This window comes from Catharus ustulatus, chromosome 1, assembly GCF_009819885.2.
Source record: "Catharus ustulatus isolate bCatUst1 chromosome 1, bCatUst1.pri.v2, whole genome shotgun sequence".
In the NCBI taxonomy this organism is placed as follows: domain Eukaryota; kingdom Metazoa; phylum Chordata; class Aves; order Passeriformes; family Turdidae; genus Catharus; species Catharus ustulatus.
In genome coordinates this window covers 45,249,881-45,268,976 of record NC_046221.1, presented here as the reverse complement: position 1 = coordinate 45,268,976, position 19,096 = coordinate 45,249,881, and the positions used below count along the sequence as shown (strand labels likewise).

Genomic DNA, 19,096 nt, shown 5'->3' with positions numbered 1-19,096 from the left:
GAACCAGGTACATCACAGCACACTGCACCACTAGTAGCTCTGCTTCCTGGAGTTAGGATAATAATTTTTCAACTTACACAGGGCTGGTAACTTAAGGGCAATACAGTTAAGGACACAAGGGTTTACAGTTAGCATGAACAAACAAGCCCTCCCTCCAAGCTTCTTCCTGTTGGAGCCTGGGGAGAACACACTCTGCTTGGCTCAGTCATCAGGATGAGGCTGTGCCAGTTCTGTTCTTGAGCCCAGAGCTGAGTGCTCACTTGAAGGGTGTCCAGCTACAGCTGCAGTGGTCACTTGGGGGGGTACAGTGGCAGAGTACCTAGAACTGGAAGCATTCCATGAAGTTCCTTACCTCATTATACTTAAAATCATGATTATAACCTCTTTTGAGAAAGCAGTAATTCTTGTTTACATTTCCATCCACCTTAGTTTCCTCTTGCTTCCTGCCAAGAATGTTTTCTAGGAATCTGTGAGTGTCAGCAGGTCAGTGGCTGAAATGCACTTCAAATACAAAACCACCTCTACTACTACATGTGGTTCAGGAATTCTGCTCTAGGCTGTCAAAACCTGCACAAAATGTTTTTTTCAACCAAGAATGCCAGGATCATATTTAGCCACATTCCAGTTAGGGTCTCTGACAGCCCTCATTTCTCACACTTTCAAAGAATAGCTAGACAAGAACACCTTTATCTCATTAACAAGGCTCTTAATTCCCTTTATTTTAAAATTCTATGTACATATGAATGATCTGTATAATGTACACTCAATATAGAAAGTTTTTATATACTGGATAATGTATAGAACATTTCACAATTACACTAATTTCTTACATAACATGTCAACTTTTTAAGGTTTTTTTGCTGAAGCTTTGTCAATTTGGTCAAGCCAGTTATACATACAAATGTCTAATGCTGTTTGATCTGAGGAAGAAGATAATGTTAATGATTAAGGACATGAGTGAACTGGTGCAGAGACAAACCCTTTCAGGTCACGTTCAATGGAAGTGATCACATCAGACTGAGAAATGAAAGGATGCCCTTTTAGTGGGGTTGGTGAGGTCCAAGTTACTTTAGCCCAATTCCTCTAGACTGTAGCTCAACTCCAGTCATGCTAATTCATAAAATATAAAAACTAGGAAAGTTTGATTCACAGTCTTGTAAACAAATATAAAGGAACAAAATGTGCTTATGTACAACAAGAAAAAAATTCTTGTGTACCCATTTCAGCTGATCCACAGAGTGCTTTCTTGTGTTACAGTGTGGTAGTTAGAATCACTGACTTTTCCTAGAAAAAAAAAGTCATAGCAAAAAGGAATAACACTGTCATAAACACCTGGCGAGGCAGTAAGTTCACTTCAATATATTGGAGGAAAGTGCTGTTCCTCATCACTGGCCAGTCTGCCTTTGTCTCTTCCACAAGGATTTCCAGTCCTTAGCTGACATCTCCCACGTCGTTGTCTACCGGGGGTGGTACGTTGGGCATTACGGATGACGTTGTCCCTGCAGTGAGGTAACCAGCAACTCCAGGGCCTTTTGGGAGGAACACAATACTGGTGATTAGTTTTCCTTCTACTGGGTGAATGAACAGCTTTATTCTCTCTGGTAACACTCAGATACATCATCTAAGTCAACCAAACCTCTTACACAAAAACATTTAAGAGTTTTTCTTCAGATTCTTTAAAATCTAGGAACACTAGAAACTAAGACTTCTTAGTCTACCAAGTGGAATAGCATGTGGGAGCCATTTTTTGGACTTGCTCGGTTTTTTATTTAAATTCTTATATGTCAAATAAGTTAAAAAGAACCCCAACCACCTGCATTACCCATCTCACCTTCCATCAAGGAAGCAGCAGTAAAGCAGGGATGGCCCTCCTTTGCTAAAGAAAGGCCCTGCCACAGAATCAAAAGTGAGTTCAGGCATGTGTTCCACTACTAGGCTCCTTGTGTATCTTTTCAGTGTTGTAGAAGTTTTTCCCATCTGCATAGTTCCAGGAAGCACAATGGGCTGCCCCATGAAAAAGCAGAACTGCCTAAAGCTTGTTTAGCCAGCATTTTGTGCCTTCACAGCTGGAATAAAGTGACAGCATTCTTGGGATACACAAATGCTATACTGGAGATGCAGGGCTCACACCATTACTAAATTTCCATGTTGATTACTATAGGGGCAATCGCTTTTGCACTGCAGGCAAAGCACCTCTCCCTCAAAGCCTAGAATTAAAAATTTAGTCATATAGAAACTTTCAACAAATGCAGTAAAAACTTAGGTTGCAGCATGAGATGTTTCAACAGTAATTTTTATCACATTAGTGACTAGAAGACTGATCACTCACAACACGTTCCTGTACCAATACAGCAATCGACTTGGTCTTATACCTCCAGCCTACACTGCCAATATTCAACATACTAAATTCTGCCAGGTCCTGTAGTCTTCCCTTTTAAGCCATCCTCACTGTGCTCTCCCAAATTTACTATTCCTTCCTGCCCCACCCTCCTTTTCTCACACTTCAGCCCAGGGCCAGAACATCAGAGTATGGTTTGTCTCCCTGCGAACAGTCCCACTACTACTGCGAGGCAGTAAGCAGTGCCTCTGTCAATAAAAAGCTCTGACTGCAGGAGCTCTTTGCCAGCTGTGAGTGGAACCTGCCAAGTGTCACACCCACTGTTACCCATGCTAGTGCAAAAGCTCCCCACAGTTATCTCGTGCCCCAAGCTTTTCCTTTATGGAGGATTCCTAACATAGTTCTGAAGTTCAATTCCTGTGTAGTACCAGCAAGTACCAGCCAGTGCAGTTGCCAGTGTAGTGCTCCTGTGTGTTCGAGGAAGGCAAGTGTGTTGGTGTTGGGCAGTTTGGGACCACGCATATGAACAGCTCTAGGACATGCATCTGTTACTCGGAATGCAGCGAGCGCAGCGTGCGTTCTGCGAGGTGGTATCTACCTGCTTTAGAGAGCTACACAGAAGTTAGCAAGCTGCCTGACACAGCAGATCTAAAGCCCACTTCTCAGGTGAAGGGGACTGCTGCCAGTTAGAAGGGAAGGAGAAGAGACACCTGAGGGAAGAGAAATAAGCAAGGGAAGTTTCAAGGGAAGTGCAAATAGCAAAGCAATTTGAAGCAAGACATAAGGCAGAATACAAGTTAAGAGAAGTTAAAAATAAAGCTTGGTTTCCATCTACACTTTGCATTTGTACAGCACCTTTTTTCTACAAGCACTTAAACATTAGGCGATTAAAAGCAGCATGGGCCTTAAGGCAATTGGAAAACTGTACTGCTCCCAGTCTCAAGCCTGACCACATCTGGTACAGTTTTCAATTCAATTTCAGTCAGCATTTTCTTCCTATTTCTAAATTTATAATATTTATGAAATACCAAGGAAATTCAGTACAAACTGAATCAGTTTCATTGTTCTTTGTCAAACTGGCATCGAACAGTACAAAACCAGAAAACTCCTGTTCAGAGCTAAAGCACAGAGTCCTGTGAAAAAATGCATCAAGTGTTGCAATACCTACTCTCAAAATACAAGCAACTACTTCTAGAAGGTGTAGTTCCTGACCTGAAAGGCTCTTGCTTCATTTTCTCAAAATACACGTTAGTATCTCGCAAGAAAAACTTTGGCTTTCTGATTTATACTTCATTAGTTCAGTTATGCTCAAATGCTTTACTACCAAGATTCCTAGATTGGGTTAGATGAGAAAGTTCCAGGTGGCACATGGCTATGTCCACACTGGCTTGTCACAAAGGACTTTAAAACCCCACCTGTGAGATAAAGGTTTTAAGACCAAGCATTTGTTCAGCTGATGGCTACTGAGGAGTCAGAAGTTTGCATCATGTGTTTGCTGCAATGTCATTATTTGCTGCATCTAAAAATAATTTATGTGATAGTGATGTTTAGGACTGATACTGTTTGTCAAGTACTGCTCGAGTGAAGGAAGAGCAGGACTTGATTTGCAGTGACATAACTGATCTGAGATTATGTCTGCACCATGCAAGGAAGCTCCCATCAGTCGCTAACCTTAGTGTGCACACAGAGCACAGCACACACTCCTAAAATGCTCTTCCTACCAGTGGGACTGGGGTGCCTCTGGGGTGCCATTTTCAATCTTGGTGGCACCAGCAGGGGACCCACCCAAGGTGCACCACTGCTGCAGTGAAGTATATGCTGCAAGCTCCACATACAGGCACGAGGCCACCTTAGCAGGCCACTGATTTTGGCTGGAACACAGCCTCATACTCCAACCTATTAGCATTTCAACTTTTGCAGCAGTACAGCTACCTGCGTAACACTAAAGTTGTGTAAATCCACAGACCCAACTAATACAGACAGTCTGAGTGATTCTGAAGACAGTTTACACATCCCTTCAACTGTGGACAAACTTGTGTTCTAGAACTGAAGTAGACTGATCCTGAGAAAGCATGGAAAGCTATTGTCATTCATCAGTTTCAATTACACCTCTGCTTTATCACTACAGAGTACTTGCAAGTCTTGCCAGTGTCCAGATTGTGTTGCTAAGTATGTACAGCAAAGACTATTCAGAGAAATACATTCTCAATCAGCAAGAAGTTTACCTTTAAATACCTGTTTTAACAACTTACTGTATTTTTACAGTACTGAATGTTCAGACCACATGAGGGCATTAGATCCTGGGGATAAACAGTAACTCTAGAGTCCAGAGTGACAATTAAGTAACAGTTCAGTACTTCAGGACATAAACAGGAAAGAGTTGCTAACCTGTGAGGTATCCTGATGTTTGTGTATCAGAAATGAACAAGTCGTGTTTCTGATCCTTGAAGGCACTCCACACAGAAGAACGGGACAGAATTTCATTTACCTACAGTATTTGAAGAGATAACACAGTGAACAAGTGCCATTTGTCATGTTCTAGGCAAATACACCCATCTTCTATTGCCAAACCATTCTGAAGGGATTACACCAAAGAACATGGCAGTAGTTCAGGCTGTGATATGGAATTTGTGCACGTTTCCATAGAGACTTGCTTTTCCATGTGAATTGTACAGCTGAACACAATGCTCAAAAGAACTTAGTAGCTTGACTTTATCCTTTGTTCATCAGAAAGGTGACAAAGAAAAGCAACCCTAGAAGCAGCCCTTGCCACTCACTGACAGCTGAGGGAGAATAGCACTTTTCCTGTACTAAAGCAAGACAGGGACTTGGAAGAAAGACCAATTCCAAGTTTCCTCCCCTTGAGAAAGCTTTCAACAAAAGGGCAAGAGAAAGGCAATAAGAACTAGCACAGTTACTGGGACAAATTTACTTAGACATACATCCATAAAACTGCTGCAATTATGTGTTTATTCAGAAAACAAAAGAGACATTTATATCTATAACACAAGTTCTGAAGAGTCAGTTAAAGCTAACCAGCTCATAGAACACTTCTGCAAATCTTGGGATTTGTTTTATTAGTGGTCTTCAAATGCATTGAACTAATGACTTCTCCACAAGCAAGAGATGAAGAAATTTCAAACCATCATAATTTTGCAGTTGCAGAATGTTACCATTTTAGGTGGAATGATGCACATGACAGTCAGAAGATTAAACAAGGGATGTTCAGAGTTTGACCTATCAAGTGTCAAAGCCCAGATAAGGACTTGTGAGTACTTACCTGCTCCCCATACTGCAGGCTGCGAGACATGGATTTCAGAGCCTTAACAATCTGAGCTTTTGTTGCAGATGGGCTTTCCAGGCTCTCAAGACCAACACCTTCAAGCAGCTTTAGAAGATATGGGACCAAATCTGCTTTCAAAGCCTGCAAACATACCCAAATAAGTTGTCTTAACACGGATCAGGAAGTTCCATACAGATTTTTTTGTCACTAGTATTAGTGTGAACCAACAGTGCCAACAGGTATTACTACAAATGATGAGTCCATTTTTCCTGAGCTGTATGAATACAAACAAGAGAAAGCAAAGATAGTGTCCAGCAATTCTATCTAGGTGTAAACTCAGTTGAATTAGTTGGCATTCCACTACACTTTCTCAGTGGACACAACACTACCTTGTGCATTAAGCATCGATGCTCATCCTTGAACAGGTCTGCATTTTAGATAGAAAACTTTTTCAACAAGAAAAGCACATTAGTTAAATGTCCAGGAGGCTTCCCAGATGCCATTTACAGTAATTTCACGAATACAAGCCACACCAATTCGACTAAGATTTTGCTCCTAAACCGGAAATGCGGCTAATAATCAGGAGCGGCTAATATGTGAATAATTTTCTGACATTTACAACCTCAGAAGTGCCAGCCAGAGTGCCGAGCCAAGCTGCTGCAAAGCCGGCATTTTGCGATTGTTACAAATTGCTACCCTGTTGCACCGCAGGTGGAGCCTGGCTGCCTGCAGGCAGCACAGGGGGTGGGGAGAGAGGCGGGAGAGCTCCCTCCTTCCCTCCTCTACCACAGCCCGGGGGAGAGACGGGGGGGGGCCCGCGCCGCCATTGCCACGGCTCCAGGAGGAGAGGGGGGACCCGGGCCGCCACTGCCACAGCTCGGGAAGGAGAGGGGGGACCCGGGCCGCCACTGCCACGGCTCTGGGAGGCGGCGGGGGACCCGGGCCGCCACTGCCGCAGCTCGGGAAGGAGAGGGGGGACCCGGGCCGCCCCTGCCGCGGCTCTGGGAGGCGGCGGGGGACCCGGGCCGCCCCTGCCACGGCTCGGGGAGGCGGCGGGGGGCTCCATCCCTGCCTGCCACCACAGAGCAGCGCCGGGTCGTGGTGACCGAGCCCAGTGGCAGCGGCGGCTGGCCCCCAGTGGCCCCGCCGAGCGGCAGCGCCGGGCTGGGCTACCTGGCTCCATCAGCAGCCCCTAGCAGGCCGAGCCTGCACAGCCCGAACCGAGCCAGTAAACCCCGCCCTGCCACGGTTCTGTTACTATTTGGCAACTTTGTTGCACACAGGTCCTCGCTGCAAACGACAGAGCAGCTTATATTCAGGTGCGGCTTATTTATGGACAAAAACCTAAATATTTGCCAACACCCAGAGATGCGGCTTATACTCAGTGCGGCTTGTATTCGTCAATTTACTGTAAGTTGAACAGCTTAAACATACCACAGTCTGAGAATGTACTACTTACTTGGGCTACTAAGTCAGTTTGTTCCTTCTGAAACATCCGATTCAGTGTTTCACAGGCTATCCCAACTACATCTGATCTCTTTTTCATTCCATTCATGAGAGGGCCAATAGTCTCCAGCGATGCCATGGCTCTGACACAAAGCTGTAGAGAGAAATATCCTGAGGACTTTATTTTGTGCCAAGATTAATGGTTATTGCAATATGGTCAGCAAACACCATAAATTTCTCAGTGATTAATCTAGCAATGTTCCATGAATTAACTATAGGTCCCTGCTCACTTGCTACACAGTATTTATAGTTAGAATAATGCCCTTTTAGGAACACTACTAAACAGTAAAAATAACTCCAGCTATGTTTTTCTCCCCTCAAGTACTTAGATGATTCAGTACCTCATTGTCTGACAGTATGTGCATGACACGAATGGCACTTTTAGGAACAGCATTGTTCTTGTGATTCATAGCCTGGATTATCTTGTGAAGATGACCAAGAGGAGGAACTTGATCAGCTAGCTGAGGCTGGGCACTGAACAGGCACACAGTTGCTGTGGTAATGGTTTCTAAAGTTTCCCCCTGCAGAAAATTGAAAATGAACAGAAAGTATAACTCAGTAAAGCCTTATGTATCACCATAATAATATTTCTCCCTTGCTTTGCATTATGTATTTTTTTTCCTAGTGCTTTTATATCACTTTGCTCTCAAACTGTTAAAACAACAAGTTAAGAACATGATTACCAGCTCTAATAGTGGCAAACATTCACTAGGTCCACAAAGACAGATCACACAGGAACTCCTAAGTACTATTTTCCAGTATGTTCAGAATCCAATATCTGAGTAAGCTGCTTGATGGAAGCATTGACAACATGGATGTTTGGCTGACGACCTGAATTACTAAAAGATTCTGCAGTCTGTGCAGAAGCACTCACCTGGTGTATTCTGCATGCCTTTACAAACTGCTATCACATCTTTGTAATGAAGATGCCTGCTTTATTAAACATGGTAGTTGGTTTCCACTCTGAAAGTCTAACACAGAATCTGTCTGAACACTGTTTAAAAATTAATTTTCAAACTGTAACACATTTGCTGCACTCATTACACTATCTGTTAGGTGGTAGCTTTTTGTAGGTCACGTAATTTCTACCAGAGTGGGAAGTTAGTGCTGCAGAAGGACAACAGAAGTCTCAAGAGCAGAAAATTTTTAGGTGGTATAGAACAAGTGCCATTTTTTGGGGATTGGTCAGTCATGGAATAATTAAAAGACACTTCATTTGTTAAGCCTTATCTCTAGCACAAAGTAAGTCTCCAAGACTTAAATGAAGCTAATGCTATGGCTTCTGGGACTTTAAAACCTTGATTCATGTTCAGAAGTTGCCTAAACATATCAACACACTTTTACAGAGAGTCAGAAAGCAGACAGAAAATCCCATTTATGATGGGAAGAAAGTGTGAGAATCTAAGTTCATCAGACACTGAAAGACTGAACATTTAAGAATGCTAAACAAATTCAAAGCATAGAACCTGAAAAAAAATCATCTTACATGGGGGTTATTTTTCTCCAGTAGTTCAGTAAACTTTTCCAACAGTGCAATGAGAAATTCTCTTGGTTTCCGTAAAACCCAGGCCGGCTGGGCGATAAAAATCCTGAGGAAGACTCCCCCCACTGAAAGTTCACCTTCTGCCTCACCATACACCACAGCAAAGTCTTCAGGCAGCTGTTGAATTGTAAAGTAGAAGTTATTTACAACGGTACTTGAGAGATCTAAAATTGTTTCTCTAAGTGATCAGGGTCACTAACTATATTCTCTGAAACACAGCTGTGCAAGACCAATAAACCCTTCACCTTGAGAGAACATGAGGTAAGAAGTGACAGTAGAAGGAACAGTGCAGTGCAGGCAGTGCGACTACAGTGCACTTTTCTTTCAAAGAACACAAGTAACTGAACCTGCAACTGCAACAGTGACAAACCCTAGTTCAAGAGAAGCACCAGCAACAATGCTGTTGATACAACAGCCCTTTCCTTCCTTTGCACACTTGAGGGAAAGGTTTCTCACCATCAGTCTAGGGAAGTTTCCAGTTTTCATCTGGATCAAAACAGGCATTGATTGATCAAACGCATGACTGATGTGTTTAGTAACTGGTTTAATGTTGAACTAGAGGACTGTTGGGAGGAAGTAATGTCTAGCTTTTCACAGATACTGGGAATTGTGACATACTGAAACACCTCACTGATGGGCCTGATGTGAGGGAATGGCTAAGGATTCAGATATTTTTTGAGACCCAGTGACTTATTAAAGTTACTTCACATTTACCAAGAACAAGTTTACTATGGCTACGTAGTGACAGGATTTTTTCCAGCAAACCAGTATTCTCCTTTGTTGCTGACTTTTGATGAGTTTTAGAATGACCTGAACTATCAGGACATTCAGAGTATGCTGACAATGGTTTTTACCAGTGTCTAATTTCAAGGTGCAAGTAGTAACAAAGCATCAATTCAACATTAAACCAGTTATGTTTTCAGTTAGGAGCAGTTATGTTCACAGCACAGCAGTGAATTCCTGTTAGTACATTTAAGAAAAAAAAGCCTGTTAGAGTCCAACACATGCATCTATTATCACATGCCTTACAGCCTCCCTGGACACACTCAAAGCAGAAACAGTATACTTTTACCTTCCAGTTACTGTCAGGGTTGTCCCTCTGAAGTTTAAAGTGCCTTCAAAAAGAAAGTAAGTTTTAATGAGCAGTAAAAGCAGTAGCTGTCTTCTCTACTTGATACCTCAGTCTCCCTCCATCATTGTCAAGGAGCTCCAGTTTCTAAGCCCCATTCTATCCCCATTCTATCCCTCGAAATCCTACAGCAGTGAGCAAATACCCGGACTGTGCACAAACTGCACCTGTATCACTGACTTACACGTACAGTACACAAACAGTGAACAAGCTTCTTTCACTGAAGTCTGGTTTGTGAGAATTCTACTTTTTACAGGCAGAGCTCTGTCTCACAGTTCATCTACAGCAACTCCGGTTTACTGCCACTAAGAGGGAGTCTCAGTTAAAGATAACTGAGTCCAAAGGTTTCAACATACTCAAGCATCATTTCTCGAACTGTTGTTGATACTCTCTCCCTGGAACTGTCATTCCAAATTAATTCTGGATTTTCATGGGTTCCCTCAAAGATATGAACAGCAGCTTCAGGGTTGTCTCTCATGGCATCCATGAAGACTCCAGGTAAAAACTTCATTAGTGTGATTCTAACCTAAAAGGGATGAACATAAATGAATTTAGTGTATTATATGACAAACTAACAGAAATGGAAACCTCCACAATGTCCAAATGTCTTAAATGCTAGAATTGTCAAGTGCTAGACAACACTGCCACAAAATAAAATAGTGTCATCATTTCAAATAGCAATAGCCATTGACACTGAAATCTAGGTCTCTACTGTTAAAGTCATTACCAATGGAAACCAAACTGCTTATACAAGTTACTGTACATACAACATCTTCTAGAAGTCTGCTCACAGATTAAAAGTTAAATTATTTTGAAAAAGCCTGATTGATCCTTACATGAGTATTTCAGAAACAGAAGAGGATTTTTTGCTCATCTTTAGAGAGATGTCAGTAATATCAAGAAAGAGTTCCAACATGAGCTGTTAAGATTCTTACCTTTGGACCCACCAGCTTATCTGCAGTCATTTTGGCAAAAAGCTCTGCTGTTTGGGCTCGGACTTGTGGATGAGTTGAGTTGCAAAACATATCTAGTAGGTAGATTAATGCACCTGTAACAAAGAGATAGGGAGCATTCAGTTTTGGGGTTTTTTTTTCTCTTCGCAAGTAGTAGGAATTCTCCAATTTCACACTGATTTTTTTAAAGGGAAGAGTGGCCGCTCTATGCATTTTAAGTCCATTGCTGCAGAAACATTTGCTTTCAGTGTAGTACTGTACCTTTTGCCATGGCCTCTTTAATTATTTTTGTGCTAGATGTCAAAGCATACAAAGTTTCAAGAACAAGCTGCCGACCTGTCAAAATAAAGAGTATTAAGAACTTTGCGTCACAGAAAATGAATAAGCAAAGATAAATGTAACCAATCTTAACAGAAAACTCTATCAAAACTGCAACAAATGTTCTACAATTACAAGCGTAGGGATTTCTAGCTACACCACATTAGTTGAGGAATGTCAAATCAATCACACATTCTGATACCGCATAACTTCTTAATTAGACACTAATTAACTAAATTTCCAGGAATAATTTGTCAATGGAACGCTAAACAATACAGAAGCAATCAGAGTACCTGCAATTTATATGTTTCAGATCACACATTTAAGACAAAAAACCAGTCACACACATTTTTATAAACATCCTTGTTAGCTTTGGATATGACAGTCACTAATGTTTAAATCAGCAGACAGAAGTGACTTAGCAGCATATCATAGGGCCTTTGTGATGACAGAGATGGTCTAAATTTTGCATTTGTTTAAAAAACTATCTATTTCTATTCTTGCTTCCTGTCATCATCTTTAAAAAAAAATGGTGATTCCTGTTTGGTAGCTCTGCTTTTCTTATCCAGAAGGGAAATAACTGATAGCTGAAGAATTTTATTAGGACAAGCATAGAAACACCATGTTTCACTCAGAATGTATTCAAGTACTGTCTTTACTGCTCTCATTAATAACAGAGCAACTGGAATGGAGCACAGCAACAGCTAGGAAGCCTGAGGAATACCTTGGTCCAATATATAGGTGTTCTTATTGTAGTTTCTCTTCGCAACCCAGTTATCTATCCTATAAAGCTAACAAGACAATTTTAACCTAGAACTCAAGTGCTAATTTCAGCCAGTTGCATTCTTATAGGTTTCTGAGTTAGAAAGCCTTTGCCTTGCAAGATGGATAGTCCTACGATAGTACCTACTTGAAGGTAAGGAATGCAGGAGTGCCAGTAAGTTAGCAAGAACCATTGCCTCAGCAATGTTGTTAACACATTCTTGATTACTTGTTACTATGTTGACTACCTGCAAAAGATCACAAAGAGCACTTGATTATATTTCAGCTGTTCAGACACTTTTCAGAAAACCCAGTGTATGAAGTCAGCCAACTCACTGGCCAATAGAGCTGATATTTACAACATTTATTTCTCCTACCCAATTGTTTTGTGTCTTCAGGCAAGAAGGATGCAAAGACACAGGTATGAAATATCACATGTTCCTCCAAGGAGGAACTGATGCCTTGGAGTCCTAATCTTAGTATTTTTCAGATGCTACTCCAACAGCTACACAATCAGGTTTGTTTATGATGATTATGTAAAACATCCAGACAGGGAGGTTGGGAGTTTGTGGAGGTTGGTTTATGTTTTGGTTGGTTGGGTTTTTTACCTCCAGAGCCAACTGTTGCACCAGGCCAGCTCCGTGGACACGCAGAAGGGAGAATATCAACTTAAAGTGCCCTATACATTCACACTCAGAACCTGCAAGAGACCAAATAAGTTACTCTCCATGTTAACCAAGGCATTCACTGAAGGCCAATTCCCATGTCCATATTTTACTATACAGAGGTGTTAAAGACTACATAGTTGTAGGTATAAGAGCTCACACAGGACAGCACCTGCTACAGAGTTAGAAAATTATGAACTCCTCTATTAATCTAGTTTCCACAGAATTTCAGGTCAACAATATTTCAAAAACAGAGGGTAACTCCCTTCTCTAAAGAAAGTAACTGATGTAGTTCTTGGTCTACCTAGTTACTTGCACTCTTACAAAACAACTAAACAAATTCCATAATTTTATTTATCATTGACCATCAAAACATATTGTCTTCAAATACACTTTCAGAATGCCCCAGCTCAGAGCAGGGTTGCTAGCTCCAGCAGAACAGCTGTCTTCAGTTTTATAATTGCAAACACAGAGAACATCCTAATGAGCTATTATTAGATGCCACAATAGTAACATGATTTGCTTTTAGAAGGAACATATAATACAGTAGGAAAACATCCTAATCATTTGTCTCACACTTTTTCAGTCTGTACATTCATATCTGCTCAGTAAACTTTGCTGCCCACTCTCAAGAGCATCTTCTCCTCTTGCTTTACTACACCCTAATATAGGTGCCATTTAGGTGTTTACAGTACTCAGTTCAAGGAGAATTTTTTCATGCAAGGAAGTTTAAAAACCAGTTGAAGATTCTCTGAAGGATTACAGAAAGTTTCTTTCAAGACGTTTCAGTCTTCCTAGCAACAGCAGGATCAAATTACAGTTAAGACCTAATGATTCAGAGATGAAAACAGATAAGGCCTGAATTTAAACCAAAATTTTGCTACATCTACTGACAGAGTTCTCCAGGCAAGAAAAAAACCAGCAAGCTTATATGGCTTACCAACAATGTAAAGTCTGCCAGCAAGCAAAAAAAGCTTCCTTCTCACGGGGAGATAAAGACTACAGAGGTTCAGAGTTTTTAAGGTTGTCCACAGGAAAGTATACTGGGGAAATTCAGTTTTAAGCTTACCTGGGTTGTGTTTTATGACATTTCTCAGAGCCTCCAGAGCCATTTCAACTCTCCGTAAGCGATCTCCATGTTGATTGGACTCCACTTTCCCAGTCTGAGTTATTGCCATGAGTGTATGAAGGTACTGTGCTTGTGAGCCTACATAATCCAAGAGGCTTGCAGCAAATGCTTTGGGAAGCTTTGAAGTAGAGATGACAGCATTTTTAACTGTGTGATGCAACAGTACCCACAGCAGAAGAAAATGTATCCAAGTAACTTCTACATTTCACATATTCCTTTTTTTCCAGACAAGCACCACTTCCCATGACCACTGTAACATCTGGATCACATTAAATCTTATTTCTATCTAAATATACATTTAAAAAACTGCCACACTTAAAAAACTGCCACTACTCCATGTATATGTTTGCCCATATATATAGACTGATTGCAAAGCTAATAGGCAGAATCACCACCTCCTAGAATTACTGAATCAACCCAAGTGTCTGCTTCACAAGCTTGTAGAGAGAAGTCATGAAGACATCTGAAGAGCACACCTTATGACAGACTTGTTCTTTTAATTTATTCTGCTCCAGTAAAGAGATTTCTCATAACATGCTGGTCTTGAAGGAAATCTCCATAACATTTCTGTATTTTCTCCATTCTGTTTGCACTGACAGATAAACAGATAAGGAAGAAGTAGCATTCCAAACACTAGTTTTAATAGGAAGATTTTTAGCTACATCTCACCTCTAGTTGGAAGGTAGGGACCTCATTGTAGACTCTAACGAAAATCTCTCCCACAATAAGTTCCTTTGCATGGTCACTGAAGACAAAGTCAGATCCATAGGTTTTGTCACAATCACCCTTTAAGGAGAGATAAGCAGCACAAGCTCAGACAGAAAATCTTGAAGAAATTGTAAAGCTATAATCCGATAATGAAATAGGCAATACTTAAACAGAAGACTTAATGCTTCAGCAAGTCAGAAGCTCAGACTGAAACCTAACACAAAATGAACTAGCAAAATCTTAGGGTTTTTGTTTTCTTTTAAAAACTACGGAATGAAGAAACTAACTTTGGGGTAGACAACAATGGATACTTATATTAACCATACAACTGCATCCCAAGACGATACAGGAAAACACAAAACAGGTTTTTAAAAAGCAGTCCTGTGATTTAAAGTAAGGAGTATCTTACTCTCTTAATCATGCTTTCTTGCTGAGATTCCAAAAACTCAAGTAATTCAGCTCGTGTTCCATTGTTCCAGATCAAGTAGGGGTTCTCTGTGTTACTGTTAAGCATCTTCAGAGTCTAAGAAAAAGAATTTATATGATGTAACATATTTACAAGAGTTTTGGATCGCTATGCACAGTAATCAGCATGTTTCATGGTATCAGTCAATCCAATCACATTAACAGCTAGACTAATTACACAAGCAAGTTTAAAGTGTGAAATTTCCCATATTGGAAAAACATACAGGAAAAAATAGCATGTGCAAGTTACATGAAGTACAATCTAAATTTTAGTTTTCTCTTTATTCTGCTCTGAGACACACTTTTTTCAGATTGTCCATCCAATCTACCTGCAATGTCTCTTCACAGATGACTTCCTTGGCACCACCTTTAAGGAGTTATGCTTAACCTTTGCTCTCCATCATCATTATATCCTTAAGCCTTGAACAATTATCTCCACTTTTTAGTTTCTACATTTGTTTTGCAAATATTATTCCATAAACCACTGTTGCTGCCCATTGTGTTTGAGGCTGAACCAGTTTCTTTTCCCTGCAATTACCTTAATTGCAAGTAAAAATTACACTGCTCTCCTCAGTATCAAGCTAGTCCAAGAGAGTTCAGTGTTTTAGAAGTGACCAGCTACACCTCTTATAAATCACTAGGGAAAGTTTAGGCCAACAGACCCTTACCTCAGTAGGACTGACCACAGCAAGTTTTCTTGCAATGTAGGGTGTCAACATTCCAGCCAAGCTTTTCCTGATTGTTGGGTTTTCAGGGGTAGCTTGTTCATCAGAAAGATACCCTCCAAGGCGACTCAAGGCCAGAAGACTGAGCTTAGCAAGGCTATTTGCTACCTCCTGAAAAATACAGAGACAGTTTGAGAAAACCTAGAGCTTTCTTCTGATAGTGAAAATTTACTTTTATACTGTTTGCTATAGATTAAGAGTGTCTTGCATGAAAACCATTAGAAACCATGGGTTTTGGCAGCTTTAACGGTTGAATGCTTTAAAAAAACCAAAAAAACTAAACTTGAAGAGCATTCATCACTATACAAAAAAATTCCCTTCCAAAACTCTCTGTTAATGTGACTCTTCAGCAATTCAATGATTCTAACAAATATTTGAATACACTTGGTCTCTTAGTAAGAAACTGCAAACAACAGCCACTGATTATTGAAAGCATCTCGGCAACATTACCTGGTGGTTTGAATCTTCACTTTTCTGAATCCCACTCTCCTCCAGCGTATAGTCATAGTTGAAGAGGTAACCCAGTAAGTACCACAGAACTCCAGCTTGGAACAAATGTGTTTGTAGCCAGTAATCTAAGGCAAAGGAGCTAACACACTCTACTCCTAAAGCAGCCACTCGTGGTATGGTCTGAGGGGAGAAAAAAAGAAGTTTGCCTTAATACCTGTAACCAAAGAATGCCAACTGGTTTCAATAGATTTAAAAGCCAAAACTTGCTAATTCTGCACTACTAAGCAGCCCAGCAATGAAAAGTGAAGTGGACATAATTTCTGCAGCAGAAGTATTTGGTAACCAACAACACGGCTAATTAGTCAGCATCTTTCAAAGGGAAGTGTACTTGAATAGTTACTTCACATGATTAGAAAGTAGCATTGATGAACTGCTGGAAAAACAATTCAAAACTGAGGCAGAGATTCCCAGGTGAGTTTTTTATGGCAATACATGTGTCCTGTCGGGACTAAAGAACACACTAGCATATACAGTCAATTACTAGAATCTGGTTTTAGTCTCCTGTTTTCACACACCCTACACGAAAACTTATTCCTTTCTTAATTCAGACAAAATTCAGCATTTTTATAACATGAGGCAAGTTCAAAAGAGTTAAATGGCAAGAAAACTTCTTGAACACTGTTCCCAGAGTTTATGCTGACTTTAGAGTCTATCTGCTTATGCAAGGTCTAGTTGTAGTACTTTTATTTGCTGATTTAGTACAATAAGCCAAGCTGCCTGATGTGTCAGTTAAAAGGCAAAAGTAGCTGAATCTTTAGAGTGGCTGCAATTCAAATCTACAGTTTAAATGGATTCAAACAAAAGTGTTGAAACAAGGCAGTTGAGTTTTGTATCTCATGATTTGCTGGGATCTTACAGAAGGGTTTGACCAGTCACTGCAACTATGAGGAAAGGCTGAGAGAATTGGGTTTGTTCAGCCTGGAAAAGAGGAGGTTTCAAGTTAACCAAATTGTGACCCCCAAGTACCTGAAGGGAGCTTGCACAAAAGGAGAGGGACTATTTACAACTGTATGGAGTGACAGGACAAGGGGAAAAGGCTTCAAACAGAGAGTAGGTTTAGGTCAGGTACTAGGAAGTATTCTTTACTGTGAGGGTGGTGAGGCACTGACACAGGTTGCCCAGGGAAACCGTAGATGCCCCATCACTGTAAGTCTTCAAGGCCAAGTTGGATGCAGGTCTAGTCAACCTGGTCTAATGAAAGGTGTCCCTCCCCATGGCAGGGGGTTTGGAATTAGATGAACTTAAGGTCTCTTCCAACACAGTCATAGAATCATAGAATGGTTTGTCTTATCTGCCCTAAAAGCAGAATATTCCCCAAAACATTTAACAGTCAAACACCCATTTGGACAAAGAAAAGGAACACTCACCTTGCCATAATACAGTAGCCTACAGAGGTCCTTAATTATGTTAGGCATTTCTGTAATCTTCTCTCTGCATTCCTCAAACTGAGCTGCTACACTGTAGCATTTACTAATGTATCCACATACCTACAAATCACAATATTTTATTGGTCCCAAGTGGAGGAAAAATGCATGTTTGTAATTCTATTTTAATATATACAATACTAGATCGATGTTTCTATTGATTTTATTTCAAACACACAGTTGCATTTATGATCATATTACACATATATATACACCATGTAGTCTTCTGAGAAGACAATACACTTGGTTAAAGTGGCTGCTTTAAACTCACCTGTACAGACATATCATCTGGCTTGCTAGAACGAGTCAAGACTGCTACACAACGATTAAATGCTTCTTGCAATACCTGTGAGGATTGGATGATGCACAAGCTCAGTCACAACAAAGAGGTAAAAGCCAGCAAAACCAAAATATTAGCTAGCAAAGTAATTTTTAATGGCTGAAGTGAAACACTTGACAAAAATCTGTTGCTTGCATAAATGGTTTGTAGTGCAAAATTCCTGTAAGTGTAAATTTTAAGTGCTAGTAATAACCTTTAATGATTTAAGAGCTGCCAGTTTTCTCACTGAACTAATACCTCAGTCAGTGTGCAGATGACACTAAGTTGTGTGGGAATGTGATCTGCTGGAGGGCAGGAAGGCCCTGCAGAGAGGTCTGGACAGGTTGGACCAATGGGCCACGGCAAACTGTGAGAGGTTCAACCAGGTCAAGTGCGAGGTTCTGCACTTGGGTCACAACAACCCCATGCAGGTACTACATTCTGGGGACAGAGTGGCTGGGAAGATGCCTGGCAGAAAAAGCTCTGGGGGTGTTGGTTAATAGCCATTGAACATGAGCCAGAGTGTGCCCAGGAGGCTAAGAAGGCCAATGGCATCCTGAGTTGGAACACCAACAACGTGCCCAGCAGGACCAGGCATTGTGATTGTCTTCCTGTATTCAGCACTGGTAAGGTTGCACCTTGAATGGTGTATTCATTTTTCTACAAGAAATACACTGAGATGTTGGAGCATGTCCAGAGAAGAGCAACAGAGTTGGAAAAGATTCTGGAGTAAAAATCTGATAAGGAGCAGTTGAGGCAGTAGGGACTGTATAGCCTTGAGAAAAAAAGGCTAAGGAGGGACCTTATCACTCTTGGAATTTTTTCATTAAAAGGGTGGTCAAGCACTGGAACAGGCTGCCAAGAGAAGCGGTTGAGTTGCCATTCCTGACCGTATTTAAAAAGGCATGTACACATGATTTAGTGGGACTTGTCAGTGTTGGGATGAACAGTTGGACTCAATGATCTTCAACACCTTTTCCTACCTAGATGGTTCTAATAATGTAATATGTGCAATGAAAAGGCCTTCTGTTCAAGTGACTTATTCACATTTATCTATTCTGTTACATTAAAAATGCACCAGTTCTATAAAGGAGTAGAGAAACTTCATATGTAGCTTGCTTATTTATCCACAGTTCAATAGACAAGCCTAGGACCAGAAAAGGGTATATTCTGCAAGATGTTTCTCCTACTGTATCCAGAATATCTGAGATGTTAAGAATACCAGGTTTCTCAAGACCAAAAGTGATTCTCAATTACATCTGATTTCCCAGGCATTGAGGATCTAAGATTTCTCACTATGGAAAAGTTAGACTAGAAGC

General features: G+C 40.8%; 1 protein-coding gene across 2 annotated transcripts in view; it reads right to left on the bottom strand.

The window, feature by feature from the left end:
• Positions 1-689: 689 nt before the first annotated feature.
• DNAJC13 (DnaJ heat shock protein family (Hsp40) member C13) overlaps positions 690-19,096 on the bottom strand; it is a 64,878-nt gene continuing 46,471 nt past the window's right edge. The window contains exons 39-58 of one of the 2 annotated variants that reach the window (XR_004419453.2): positions 17,730-17,804; positions 17,402-17,521; positions 15,975-16,154; positions 15,468-15,635; positions 14,744-14,857; positions 14,296-14,412; positions 13,567-13,744; positions 12,441-12,532; positions 11,981-12,080; positions 11,014-11,088; positions 10,735-10,847; positions 10,156-10,325; positions 9,743-9,785; positions 8,614-8,787; positions 7,469-7,648; positions 7,081-7,221; positions 5,619-5,762; positions 4,727-4,826; positions 2,937-3,048; positions 1,442-1,529 (exon numbers count right to left, since the gene is read on the bottom strand). Coding sequence is in view for 1 of the 2 variants with exons in the window: in XM_033072682.2 (XP_032928573.1) it covers positions 1,432-1,529; positions 4,727-4,826; positions 5,619-5,762; positions 7,081-7,221; positions 7,469-7,648; positions 8,614-8,787; positions 9,743-9,785; positions 10,156-10,325; positions 10,735-10,847; positions 11,014-11,088; positions 11,981-12,080; positions 12,441-12,532; positions 13,567-13,744; positions 14,296-14,412; positions 14,744-14,857; positions 15,468-15,635; positions 15,975-16,154; positions 17,402-17,521; positions 17,730-17,804 (2,382 nt within the window). In the remaining variant the exon portion in view is untranslated. Of the gene's footprint in view, positions 1,530-2,936; positions 3,049-4,726; positions 4,827-5,618; positions 5,763-7,080; positions 7,222-7,468; positions 7,649-8,613; positions 8,788-9,742; positions 9,786-10,155; positions 10,326-10,734; positions 10,848-11,013; positions 11,089-11,980; positions 12,081-12,440; positions 12,533-13,566; positions 13,745-14,295; positions 14,413-14,743; positions 14,858-15,467; positions 15,636-15,974; positions 16,155-17,401; positions 17,522-17,729; positions 17,805-19,096 lie in introns of both variants that reach the window. The other variant, XM_033072682.2, reaches the window with a different exon arrangement.